At 51.8% G+C, this 13,693-nt stretch overlaps 1 protein-coding gene across 1 annotated transcript in view; it reads right to left on the bottom strand.

The window, feature by feature from the left end:
* Window positions 1–561: 561 nt before the first annotated feature.
* The window catches only part of NSG2 (neuronal vesicle trafficking associated 2), a 48,915-nt gene continuing 35,783 nt past the window's right edge, over window positions 562–13,693 (bottom strand). The window contains exons 4-5 of the mRNA XM_006183450.3: window positions 4,379–4,489; window positions 562–841 (exon numbers count right to left, since the gene is read on the bottom strand). Coding sequence (XP_006183512.2) covers window positions 650–841; window positions 4,379–4,489 — 303 coding nt within the window. The 3' untranslated portion in view covers window positions 562–649. The remainder of the gene's footprint in view (window positions 842–4,378; window positions 4,490–13,693) is intronic.

The following is a 13,693-nucleotide window of genomic DNA, read 5'->3' on the forward strand; positions in this document are numbered from 1 at the left end:
CTCTGACGCCCAGGCGGACAGGTGTGGGCTAACCTTGCACGACACACCGTGGTGGGGGCTCTTCACTCTGGGTGGTTTGCATCCTGGGGTGACAGACGCCAAAACCAGTCCTCTCCGACTCGGCAGCGCCCACCTTCCGGTGCTCCTCCCCTGCAGACCCGGGGCCAGGCGAGCAGCCCGGCCCGCATCACTCACCAGGTCTGTCCCGTCCGAAGCCCACACTGCGGCTACCGTTTCTCATCCGAGAAGCCAAGCCCAGAGAGCGTCTGTGGCCTTAACCTCCCTTCAACATCTTCCAGATACGGCCAGTCTAACCCTTTGTTTCCTTCCTTTTCTGTTTTTAGATTTTCCTAACAAATGAAAAGCAGTGGCTTTGAAAATATCTTACATGGGAACAGTCAACACGAAACATGCCTTTGTACATGAGCCTGACTCGGGGACGGATCAACAATACCGAAGGACGAAAAGAAATACCGATTCGGACAACTCCAGTGCGCGATATTTTCGGTGAGCTCCCCCCCAACCCACCCCCGGCCCCCGCCCCCGCCCCCAAATCCCAGGAGTACAGTGTTGTCTTGTAACTGGAGCTTGGCTTAGCCAGCGGGGGTCCCTCTCTCCGCCCCCCCCACTTCTGGCTGGGGGTGAGCCTCTAATGGCCCTGGGTCTTGGGCGGCTTGGGCTCGTGGATGACAGCAGCGGCTGACAGCCACGGCCCAATGGCCCTGGCAGTGCTCTGCTTGGCCACACTGTAGTGGCTGATGACTGTGTAGAAGCGGCTTCTGGAGCTAGGGTCCTGAGATGAGTAGTAAGCATCCAGGGAGGCCGGGATACAGCGCTTGTGCTGGGGAAGGAAGAGACAAGGGTCAGCCGGAGCTCAGTGGATAGCTTCCAATCAGCCCTGCAACCCAGCCACCCCACCTGGGGGGACCTAGCCACATGGGGCTGTCACCCAGAGGGCAGGTGATGGCACCTGGCGCTCAGCAGGCTTTCCCCAACACCACCGCCATCCCCACCATCAAAGCTGCCACCTCCTTGAAGCCAGGAGAAATAAACTTGATGTGACTAGAATGACGGTTCCCAGGGGCGGGGAGTGAGGGTGGGAGAAATGAGTGAAGGGGATGTCAAAAGGTACAGACTTCCAGTTACAAAATAAGCAAGTCAGGGGGTGGAATGTACAGCAGGGTGACTAGAGTGACTAAAACTGAGTTGCATATTTGAAAGCTGCCAATAGAGTAGATCTTAAAAGTTCTCATCACAAGAAAAAAAATTTGTTAACTATGTAGGGTGATGGATGTTAACTAGACTTACGGTGGTGGTCATTCTGCAATATATACAAATAGCAAATCATTACATTGTACACCTGAAACTAATATAAGGTCATATGTCAGCTATACCTCAATAGAAAGGAAAGGTAGGAAGGGAGGGAGGGAGGAAGGAGGGAAGGAACGAACGAACGAACGAAGGAAAGAGAGAGAGAGAAAGAGAAAGAAAGAAAGAAAGAAAGAAAAAAGAACGAAAGAAACAATAAGAAAAGAAAGAAAGAGGAAGGAAGGAAGAAGGAAGCCTATCCGTTCCTCCTTCCTTCCTCTCCTTCCTACGCCCTTCCATCCTTCCGTCCTTCCTTCCCTCCCTCCACCTTCCTTCCTTCCCCTCCCCTCCCCCCCCTCCTCCCCCTCCCCCCCCTCTCCCTTCCTTTCTTTTTCTTTCTCCCTCCCTCCCATAGAAAAAAGAAAGAAAGAGAAAGAAAAAGAAAGAGAAAAAGAAACTGGTGCTAATTCTAATTCAAAATGGACAGCTTCTGCTCACTGATGGTGCAGCTACAGCGGACACAGCATTGTGAGGGATTTAGCTGGCTGCTTCACTCATCTCCCAGTTGCTTCTCTGTGCTTGGAGACAATTTCTATTTTATTCCCTTAATTTTCTACTTGTAACTCTTTTATATCAAAAGCCTTGGTTCCTAACAACATTGATATAATTGTACAGTATCTATCAATTATCAAAATAACAGCAGTATCATAAGTAACAGTCAGAGGAAATGAACACAATTTCTCCGCAGCTCTCTGTGCCCTAAGAATATATTGCAGTTTGCTTGTGCAGTTAATACCCTGTGTTCTCTAGTCTTTTGGAATATTTACTTTTTTGGTAAGTTTATGTCCCCAACTTGACATACAGCTAGATTTGAGCTTGTTTTTAGTTTCAGGAATTACTTTTTATTTATCTATTTAAAAAAAAATATGTCACACAGTGGCATACATCCAGGACAGATGTATAGCAAGCTATACCAGGAGGAGCCCTTCTCATCCTTGTCCCCTCCTTTCCCTCCCTGATGCTCCCCCGACCCAAGTCACTATTTTTCTTAGTTTTTAAATTTATCCTTCCAGAATATCTTTCTGAAAATATAAGCAAATATCCTTCACCACCCCTCTTCGCACACAAAGGTCGCACTTTTGCTTCTTCCTTATTATCCGGGAGGGGATTCTGCATCCATGTCTGGAGACCATCCCCCTTCACTCATTTTCACAGTTGCTGGGAATTCCACCGTGTGGATACATCATAGTTTATTCCACTGTCCCCTGTTGATAGCTGTTGACAAGTTTTCAGAACCTCAACGTCTAACGATGAAGAATGTCGTCTTAGGAAGTCGTGTGGCGGAACCAAAAGACATGTGGTTTTAAGGCAGAACGTCCCCTATTTGAGTCCCTCACTTTGAAAGGTAACAGCTTGTGATGTCTTGGAAAAAGTCTCTTAAGAAAACACTCTTAATCTCTGTTTCCTCAGATATAAAATGGGGGCAATAAAAACTATTTTTCAGGGGGTGGACAGCTCAGCTGAGGTACTGTTTATGCAAATGTCTAGGAAAGAGCATGACATACAACGGGTGCTCAGTAAATGGTCACGTGTAAGTGTTCGCATCAGCTGTGCTGGCTCTGAACCAGAGTCTGTCTTTATTACCACTAACACTGACAGCCCTGAGCTAGAGGCCCTTGGCTGGCTGATTTTACTTAAATTCTCTCCTTAAGGCTTCACAAGAATCCTGTGTGCAGACATTATTAGCATCCATTACAGGCGAGAAACTGAGGTTCAGAGGTGCGAAGGGATGCCCAGGGGGCATGCAGCCAGTTCAGGGGGAGGAGCCCAGTCAGGGAGTCGGGAAGGGGCTGGCTGCAGGTCCGGGGGTGGGGGGACCTCAGAAGCACCACACCCTGTCTTCACGTGTCTGCAGGGATGAGGAACCAGCCATCAAACCAGGGAGACCCACACCAAGGCAGAGCGCTCTGATCATGGGACAGTCTATCTGGAGCGGGAGCGAGCGCTCCCTGACTGTGGATGTGTGGTCCAAAGCCAGCCCACCCCCTGACGCCAGCACTCTGGTGGGCGCTGTCTGGGAGGAGACCCTCGACAGCCTACTGGAGACCAAGTTCTTCATGCAAGCCTGAAAACTCCTTGCCAGACACATTTGACTTTTTTTATTGTAAATTTTTAAACTGCATATCAAAATTTATTTTGAGTATACAACTTTTTAGAAAGAACGAAAATAATTTTAGACCGCCACCATCAATTTCTTTTTGGTGTTACTTACACATTTCTTTATACTGATTTTTTTTACATCATTCAATGCCTTTATTGAGTGCATAAAGTATTTTTAATTGAGGTATAGTTGACTTACCATATTATGTAAGTTTTAGGTATGTAACCGTAATTCACAATTTCTAAAGGTTATACTCCACGTATAGTTATTATAAAATGTTGGCTATGTTCCATGTGTTGTACAATATATCATTGTAGCTTATTTATTTTATACATAGTAATTTGTACCTCTTAATCCCCTACGCCCTGCCTTCCCACCCCCTTTCCTCTTCCCACTGGGAACCACGTCAGTTCTCCATATCTGTGGTTTTTTCTCTTCTGTTATGTTCATTAGTTTGCTGTATTTTTTAGATTCCACATATAAGTGATATCATACAGAATTTGTCTTTCTCTGTCTGACTTATTTCATTTAGCATAATACCCTCTAAGTCCATCCATGCTGCTGCAAATGGCAAAATTTCATTCTTTTTTATGGCCGAGTGGTATTCCATTGGATACGTATTCCATTGGATACGTATACCACATCGCCTTTGTCCACTCATCATCGGTGGACACTTAGTTTGCTCCCATATCTTGGCTATTGTAAATAATACTGCTATGAATATTGGGGCACACGTGTCTTTCTGAGTTAGTGTTTTTACTTTCTCCAGACATCTATTACATTTTAAACAGTCTGTAAGGGAGCTTGCCATACCTAGAATTTGAATGCCAATGACAAGAAGACATGGGTAAACCCTCTAGTTGAAGTTGACAGTCACCCAGAGCCAGTCCCCTGCCAGAAGCCCCTTACCTTATAGACAAACCCTTCTGGGCAGCTGTGGTCATAGGTGAAGGCTTTATAAACCACCAGGAACACGATGCAGGCGAGGAAGGCTAGGGCCAGGCTGACGAGGATGGTGACCTGGAGGAAAACAAAACTGAGAATCACCCAGCCTCAGCTGGCCTGCCTTCGGTCCGTACGTGCAGTCTCTGAAACCCGGATGGATATGGGAGATGTCTGTCTGAATCCTATGGACAGATGCTGTCCGTGAGAAAAGTCCTGTGCACGTGCGTGTGTGTGAAGCTTTAGGATGGTGTGCTATCGTGATATAAGGAATATATAAATATATATTTAGTCTGGTTCCTGGTCCCTGGCACAGAGCTAAAACCCTTGTAATTTCCTCAGTGGTAAGAGCCCTTCCCTGTGCTAATAAAGGACTGTGGCTGGTGCTGAGGATGCAATTCAGGGAGAGATGAGCCTGGGGCAATGGGTAGGTGGGAGGAGGATAGTTAAGGAAGGACCAGGCTAAAACTTGGGTTTTACCTCCAGGGTGACAGAGAGCCCTTGAAGTTTTAAGCAGAAGGTTAAAGGTTAAGGTTTTATTTTATTATTATTTTTTTTAATGAAGGTACTGGGGATTGAACCCAGGACCTCAAACATGCTAAGCATGTGCTGTGTCACTGAGCTCTACCCATCCCCAAATGTTAAGGTTTTAAGTGACAGGATCAAAATTGTTTGGAAAGATGTCTCTGGGGGCAGCAGGGATGCAGGTTTGCAGGGGCAAGGCTGGAGGCAGGGAGGCCAGTGGGGAGGTTGATGCACTAGGGCATGCCCCAGACGCCAAGGTCAGACCTGGGGCAGTGGGGGTGGAAGGGGTCGATGGCTTAAGGAGGCCTGGGAGGTGAGCAGAGTGACATGAAAGGGAAGGAGAAAAAAGCTGTCTCTGGGGAGGAAGGGCGACGTTTGAGCTGGGTCTGGACTCCTATTCTTAATGACTGAGTCAGTATTGGCTATTGGGTGGGTGGGATGGGGAGACTGAGGCTTCTGATTGGTTCCAGGGTGAGATTTTTCTTGACGGCGGATCTCCAGGGGCATCCTGCAGCTAGCCTCCTCCCTTTCTGACAGATTAGATTTCGTGGAAGTCAGAAGTCCTAGTGCTTGGTCACAGCCCCAAAGCTCCCAGTGTGGTGGGGCAGCCTCAGAGGACCCGGGAGAGAGCCCTCACTTCCGCACTGAGCACCCCTGAACGTGAGAGCCGGCCGCACATCAAGGCTGATTGACGGGGTTTATGTAACCTGGTTGCTTGGAGACGTTCTAAAGCTCTTGGCTCTGCCTCCTGAATGTAACAGCCCGGGACTAGAAATAAACCAGCTCTCGGCGCTGGATTTGAGTGTTTCCTTAGAGATGTGGTTCTCCCTGCTGCCTGCCTCCCTGCTCATCCGTTCATTCACTCAGCACGTTTATTAAAGGGCCCACTGTGAGCCAGACGCCACCACACAGCCATCGCCTGGGGAGCTTACAGCAGGGTGAGGGTCAGACGCCGAACAAGCAGATCACCAAATAAATATTACAAAATGAGACCTGAGCGGGATCTGGAACAGCGCATGTGAGGGGAGCCTCAGATCGGGTGAGTGGTGGGGGTACAAGGCGCCCCACAGAAGCAGCTATACCCTAGACTGAGGTGCAGCCCCAAAGACCCTAAAAAGAAAGGAGCTCAGGGGTCCCAGTGGGCCAGGAAGGAGCAGTCTGCCTGAGATGAATGGGACAAGGGGGAGAGAGCACTGGGGCAAGGCCCTGTAGGACTTTAGAGACCAAGATCACCCTTGTCCTGCCCAGGAGAGGGGCTTCCTCCAGCGAACAGCCCAGTGCTTTCCGGGGAACGTCCAGCTCGGCCTGACCTCCACCGCCACCCTCTAGCCTCTCAGGCCAGTGCTCCCCAGCTCACAGGTTCCCCTCCTCCCACCCCAGCTCTCTGAGAGCTCCTGCTGTCATGCTTCTCTGGGCCTTGGCCCAGGCCTGGGACACCTCCCCAGCCTTCCTCATCAGCCTCCTGGTCCAGCCCAGAGGCCCGTTCCCCAAACACCTGATCCCGCCCTGCTCTGTACCCAGGCCTGCTTGCGCCTCCCCGATGCCTCTTCACATCCCTGATCCCTGCCTGCACTGGGAGCGCCTCAGGCAGCCCCCAGTCTCATCCTCTCCTCTGTGCCCGGCTCCGTACCTCCCCCAGGGGGAGGCCCGTAAACACTTCCTGAACTGAAGTGCTGAAGTGAATTAAGACTGGGGCACATTCACACACACACACACACACACACTTTCTTCCCAGACACACAGACAGACATGCAACATGGCCCAAACCACGCTGCGTTCATGAGGGATGGGCCACTGAAGCCTCTGTTCTTTTCCACCCCTAGTCTCTCTCTTTTTTTTTTTTTTTTTTTGGTTAATTTATTTTTTAATGGAGGTACTGGGGATTGAACCCAGGACCTCATGCATGCTAAGCACACACTCTACCACTGAGCTGTACCCTCCCCCACCACCCTTAGTCTCTTATCCCCATTTTATTGATGGAGAAACTGAGGCTCTGAGAGGTTAACTGACTTGCCTAAGGTCCCTCATTTAGTAAAAGATAAATGTAGACAATGCGTCGAGATGCCTCCAGGCCACCTTGGATTCACCAAGCCAGAACCAGCCTGGTGTCTTCCCCTCAGCCGTGGTGGGAGGCAGTTCTGCCCACCCATCTTTGTAGCTTGATCTCCCGCAGACATCCCTACCATCCCTCGCTTCTCCCCACAAGCCCCACCCCAGTCAGCCCCCAGCGCCTGGAGCTTCTGCCTCTAGCGTGGTTTGTTGATCTCTCTCCACCATCCTCATCATAATTCCCTGGGTCAGACCAGCATCACCCACCCCTGCCTGCAGTGGCCTCCTCGTTGCTCCCCTGAGCTCCAGTCTCCCAGCTTCCAGACCACTCCAGACTTTCTAACAAGCCACCCTGGTCACGCTGCTTCCCAGGTGAATGAGCTGTCACACCTACGGGGTCAAGTCTGAACTCCTTCCAGAGCAGACAAGGTTCTTCCCGATGGAACCTCGATTTGCCCCTTCTGCCCAACCCCATCTCTCCGCTGTCTGACTGCACCCTCGTCTCCCCCACCTCCAAGTTCTTGCACCCGCTGGTCCCTCTGCCCGGAAGGCCAGCTTCCCCTTCCCAGTCCATCAAGTCCCTGCTCATCCCAGATCCAGTACAAGCTCTTCTCTTCCCCAGCGTCTTCAGGTGATATTTGGCCACTGCCCTGTCTGCTCACAGCTCCCAGAGACACTTGTCCCAGAGTATCTCATTATTATCCCCACTTCACAGCTGTGCACACTAAGGCACACAGGCGCAGCGTAACTTATCTGAGGCCAAGTGGTTATTGAAGTAACAGGGCCTGATCAGAACTCTGGAATACCTGATTCTGAAGCCCTCAATCCCAAAAACTACCTTAACCAGCCTTTTGATAAGTGTTTCTCAGCCCTGCATCTGCATTTGCTTGCAAAAATGCAACGAAGCAAAGCGAAGTGTGCTGTAAACTTCTTCTGGGAGGACATGTCACCATGGACATGAAACCCCGGGAGTTAGAAAGAGGGAAGAGAAAAACAAAAACCCTCCCACCATCTGCCAAGTCAGGACGCTGATCTAGGACCCTCCTTATGCCAGGAAACATCAACTCCATTAACATCCATGCACTGTAGCATCTCGGCCCCACAACACCCAATAAACCACCCTGCTTTAGGAAGAATGCAAACCCTGGAAACCTCAAAGCAATAGAACCACTCACATCGGGGAAATTAAACTTTGTGGGGAGAGAAAAACAGAGCCGCCCGACAGACATTCGTCTTTTGTATGTGACAGCTGGAACCTCCAGAGACAGAATGAGGCCGCCTGGCGCCTGGCGCCTGGCTCGGCCCCAGAGATCCTGACAATGGGGCTTGAGCGGAAAGTGCGAGGGGTCTCGGAATCCATAAATTCTGCCCACATGACACCCGGGTTCCCTGGGCCTCTCCCCAGGACCGGGCAGTGAAGGGAGCGGAGTTTTTGGAACCTGACTGTCTACCCTGGAAGCCCAGCTCTGTCACTTATTTGCTGTGTCCCTGGACAAGCTGCTCGCCCTTCAGAATCCTCCGCTTACTTCTCTCCAAAATGGAGGTGACCGTGGCCACCTCACACCAGCTGTTGTTAAAGCAGAATGTGGTAGTGCCCGGGGATCCTCAAGGAGAGGCCCGGCCCGAGGTAAGGACCTTAGTCAGCATCCAGGGGCAGCACCCACGCAGTGCATCACTTTGTGTCCTCACAATTCTGTGGGGAAGGTACTATCACTGGGCCCATTTTACAGATGCCTCTACCAGAGGCAGGTGGAATGACCTTACCTATATGAGGCAGGTGCGAGGATTTGAACTCAGGTCTGTCTGAGTCAGAAGTCTGCCCACTAACCATGTGTTCTACTGCCAATAAATCTATTACCACATTAGAGTTTATTTTTATTAAAAATGTACTGAACCATTCTGTGAACAAATCCATGAGAATCCAGCCACCATCTCGAGTCCATTTTCACACTCTTGCTCCTTGCACGGCCACGTGCATCCCTGCCTAAACCTGGGGCCCTCTGTCCCTCCCCATTTCAGCCATTGGTGGCCCATCCAACTTTCTCTGATCACGTGGAACGTCGTCACACGCCTCGTCCAGACCACCCCAGAGCAAGGCATGTTTTAGCAACACGATGCAAAATGGCCCCAAGTCATTACGCTAATCCACACAAAACTGTCAAGGAGGTACAACCAAGATGAGTAACGCAAATGGCAAACTGCCGTGTAAATGCAAAAGTGATAAACTGACACTTCTCACTGCTGCCACTGTCATCCTCACAACGGCGCATCATTAGAGCTGAACTGGGTTGTTATTTCCTCAGCACGAGGACCATCAGGTGTCACGCTGTGTTACCATCATCTGCAACCTGTCCTCCCCGACCCACTAATAGTCCCTCGGGGACAGGGCAATGGCTTCTGTCTTTGGGCTTCCGAGGGCCTGAGGGTCCTACTATTTAAAGCATTTGCTGGTGACTCATGTCGATGGGGCAGAAAACCACCTCAGCCGTGGGCCACCTGCCTCCCCCTTCCAAACCATCATCCCCATCGGCCACCAGCGGGACCTTCCTAAATTATTCCTCTGAACCTTTCATCGTGCGGCTGAAGATCCCTTGTGAGCCCGCTGGGTCCGGGACCTTACTGAGCATCAGAGCCACCTAAGGAGACTGATCAGATGCAGAGCCCCGCGCCCGCCACTCAGAGAGCCAAGTCCCCTTGGTTTGCACGGCTCCCACAAGTCAGCATTTGCACCCACGTCCAGGAGGTTCGGATGCAAGTGACCTGGAGCTTGCAGTTAGATCAAGACAAGAGCCAAAATCCTATTCTGGCTTCTGAAGAGAAGACAGCAAGGAATTCCCGTCTTTGGTGGTGGGACACTCAGCGCTTTACAGAGATGACGTCACTCCGTCCTACCCGGTGTCCCATAAAGTTGGTACTGTCCGTATTCCTGTTTCTCAGACGATGAAACTGAGGATCGCAGGGGTTGGAGAGTTGTCAGGATTTCCCACGCCATCAGTGGTCGAGCCAGACCTAGAAACCAGGCCTGTCTGGATCCAACACACATCTTCTCCCCTCGGTGCTGCCCTGTCCTCATGCTCTGCCCCTGCTTACCTGTCCCACAGTACCAGCTGCTACAGCCCTGGGCAGCCTCACACAGACACAGAGACACACGCAGATGCACAGAGACACAGGGAGACACACACCCATGAGCAGATACACACACACAGACTCACACACAGACATACATAGACATACACACATACACTTGCACACAGATGCATACAACACAACGGACATATGTAGACACAAACACACACAGATTCACAGAGACACACACAAAGACATACAGACACACAATCACACAGACATACACACACATAGACACACACACACGGTTAGAGTCCCAGTTCCGGAAAGTTCTAGGCTCTCTGCTACTGGCATGACTTTCCACGTCCTCCCCCTGGAGGGCGTGTCCCACACACACCAGGAAGCCTTCCCAGATCTTTCCCTCAGGAGTGAGGACTGCCTCGGTTCCCCTGCACTCCATCCTGGCCACAGTCCCCTCTTGCTCTGTGTTATCATGACATCTTGACCCATCAGCCCACCCCACCCCACCCTGGGCTCCTCCAGGGCAGGGACTGGACATCACCAATCCTCCTGCCCAGCTCTTGGCCGGGGCTCAGCCCTAAGAGTACATGAGTGGGCTTTAAAGGGCTCACACCCATTTCTGCCCTCCCGGAGCCAGGCCCCAGAGCAGGGCCGGTGGTGTCCGCCACCTGGGGGGTCATCCACACTCGTGCCACCACAGTCCAAGACGCAGCGCTGCCTCACTGCATCCCAGCCCAGCCTTGTTTAGACGCAGCCTGCATCCGCATCTCCATGGAGATGCCAGCCCTGCGGCCCAAACAGCCCGTTCCATTAAGCTACTTTCATTCCTCAATCCCCTTTCTTGGCAGAAGAGTTGATCAAAAAAAAAAAAAAAAAAAAAAGAATCAGGTCAGCAAAATTGGTTTGGAAAATTAGAAATCATCTCCAAGTTCCAATGTGTGGCACTGCTAGGCGTGCCGGCGGGGGGCTTCTGAGCCAGATAAGCCACTCGGCGTCTGCCTGTAATTCCTGCAAGGGCGAGAAGCAACGGCTGCCGATAATACAGCCGTGCGCTCAGTGGGGTCCCCCCGGACAGAAGGGGCCGCGCTGGGAGGCGGCAGCATTTCTGCTCCTACTCAATCTGCTGCTTTTGTCCTGTGAGGAGGAAGGGCTCTCTCCCCAGCCTCCTACCTCCGCATCCTGTCCCACCCTCCACACACACACACACACACACACACACACACACACCCTACCTGAAAGGAGTCTGGGGGCAGTTTTCACAGGATGGAGTGTTAGCACGGTGGACCTGAGTCTGCGGCTCCTGGAAAGGCCTGCTCGCCACGCTGGCCCTCGGCTGGCACCTGCGAACTCGGGTATCAGGAGGGCCCCCACCATTCCCAGAACTAACAAGGGGGCCTGACTGTGCCTTAACTACACAAACAATATGCTTTATGCTGAACACCTGCCCCTTCCTTCCGGAGTCGGGGACCCGGGCACCTGCTAGGCTGGGGGTGCCGATGTGACCAGCCCTCCAGCTGAAACCCCGGGCACTGAGACTCTTACGAGTTCCTCTCCATAAGTGTGCCCCCAGCTCACCACCGGGGGAAGTGAGTGTGCCCCACGCGACTCCACTAGGAGCGGCCCCCGGAAGCTCCTGCCTGGTGTCCTCTGGACTCGACCCCCTGCACCTTTTCCCTTTGCTGTCTATGCTTTGTGTCCCTTCCCCGTAATGAAATATTGTCACGACTACAGCTGTGTGCTGAGCGCTGCGAGCCCTTCCAGTGATGCACCGACCCAGGGTGGCCTCAGCGCCCCACACTCCCCCTTTTGGGTTCCCCTGAAAGGAGAGGATCTTATTTTTCAGAACTGACAGCAATGGCTATGCTTTACCACGAACGCTGTGCCTTAGAGGCAGGTGCCGGGTTCCCATCATTAACCCGTCCCTTCCTGCCCCTGAGCCCTGGCCCCAGGAACATGACTTCTCTGACCCCTCGCCTCCGGGGTCAGGACACGGGTAAAGGTCTCGCTTCTCCCGCACAGGAGGAGCCTGGGCCATCGCTTTCCCGTCCCTGGATGTGAGTGGAGCCTATCACTTGGTCCTAACCAACAGAGCCGAGCAAAGGTGAAAGGATGTCACTTCAATGATTATGTTCCACCACCTAAGACTGCTTTGCCAGCAGACTCGCCCTGGAGACTCCTGTCCACCCCTCCCCTCTCCCTGAGGCATCCTGACCAAGGTTATCCCTGGCTGAGCCCCGCACTGGGAACTGGGAACAGACACTCTCTCCCCTACCTTCCACCTCAATTTGCCCTCCAGGGATGGTGAGAATCCATCACATGAGATTCCTGGGGTGTGTAGGGTGAGAAGCTAGGGAATCACTTAGGCGTCCCATCCTGAGCCTCAGGCTCCCCTGTGCTCTTCTCAGGTTACTGGCCGCCAGGTGAACAGAGCAGCTCTTCATCTGCCATGTGGGGCCCGTCCTTAAGCACAGATCTCCTTGGTTGGCAGGGAGCCTCGGAAGGAGAGAGTGGAAGGATTCTGGCACCAAAACTTCCCCCCGGCTCTTGTCCGTCTACGGGTGCTGGTGTGCAGGCCGATCCCTCAGCCACTTGGCACGGTCAAGGGCTCACCATTCTCACCCTGAATCGCACCCAGCAGCCGAATCTACCCTCCAATTGCGAATGTCCTCAGGTCAGCTGTGTATGTTTCAGGCGGAATAGCTTTCCATCAGTCTGTTCTGTCTCAATAAAGAAACAAAAATGAGGTGGCAGCCAGAGCCTTGGCTTGGAAGCCAGAAACCCGCATGTCTAGATTCTAACCCCACCACCTTCTGGTCCTCTTACTACGTTTCCTGGACCTCGGCTTTCCGAGGATGAAATGAGATCGCTGTGTGAAAACTCTGAGGGCAACACCTGTCTCAGAGCCGGTGCTCAGAGATGCTTGTCCCAAGATCTAGAAAGAATAAACACACCTCAGGATCTAAAATCGTGTGCCCTCTGCCTGCCTCATGGGTCCACATTTTCAATGATTTTTTTTTTCATACCAAACAGACTGCGTTCACTTAATTCTAATGAGTTCATTCTCTCGTTTGGGGTTCATCAGACTCACGCACATAGCTGTGAATGGCAGTAATCAGACGGACGGAAACAAAGACCCGTGGGGTTAGTGTTGGCTTGTTTGAACTGATTAGAAGAAAAGAAATTGGATTTTTTGGGGGGTGGTGATTTATGAAATATTGGGGTGAAGCTGAAGACAGACGGCCATCACGTGTCCACACGCAGCTCCTCCCCCACGGCCTGTGTGACCTCAGACAAGTTCTGTGACATCGCTGAGGCTCAGATTCTCCATCTGTGAGATGGGAGTTACGATGATCCCTAGCTCCCAAGGCACTGAAAGGCAACACGAGATCGCTCAGATCACCTGCCTGGCTGTGGCCGGAAGCAGTGCGCGTGCTCAGTAAGTAGCTCCTAAGTGAATGTGTCAGAATGATTTCCGCCACGTTATTGTCTCTTGGGTAGAAATGCCAACCCTAAAACGGCAGGACAGGTCTGGAGGCTGAGCATCTGTTCTGTTTACTGCCTGTACCCTGTTTAATTCCTCGGGTAGGTCAGTTCCAAGGGCAGGAGTTGGCTTTGCTGACG

Source organism: Camelus ferus, chromosome 22 (genome assembly GCF_009834535.1).
Source record: "Camelus ferus isolate YT-003-E chromosome 22, BCGSAC_Cfer_1.0, whole genome shotgun sequence".
In the NCBI taxonomy this organism is placed as follows: domain Eukaryota; kingdom Metazoa; phylum Chordata; class Mammalia; order Artiodactyla; family Camelidae; genus Camelus; species Camelus ferus.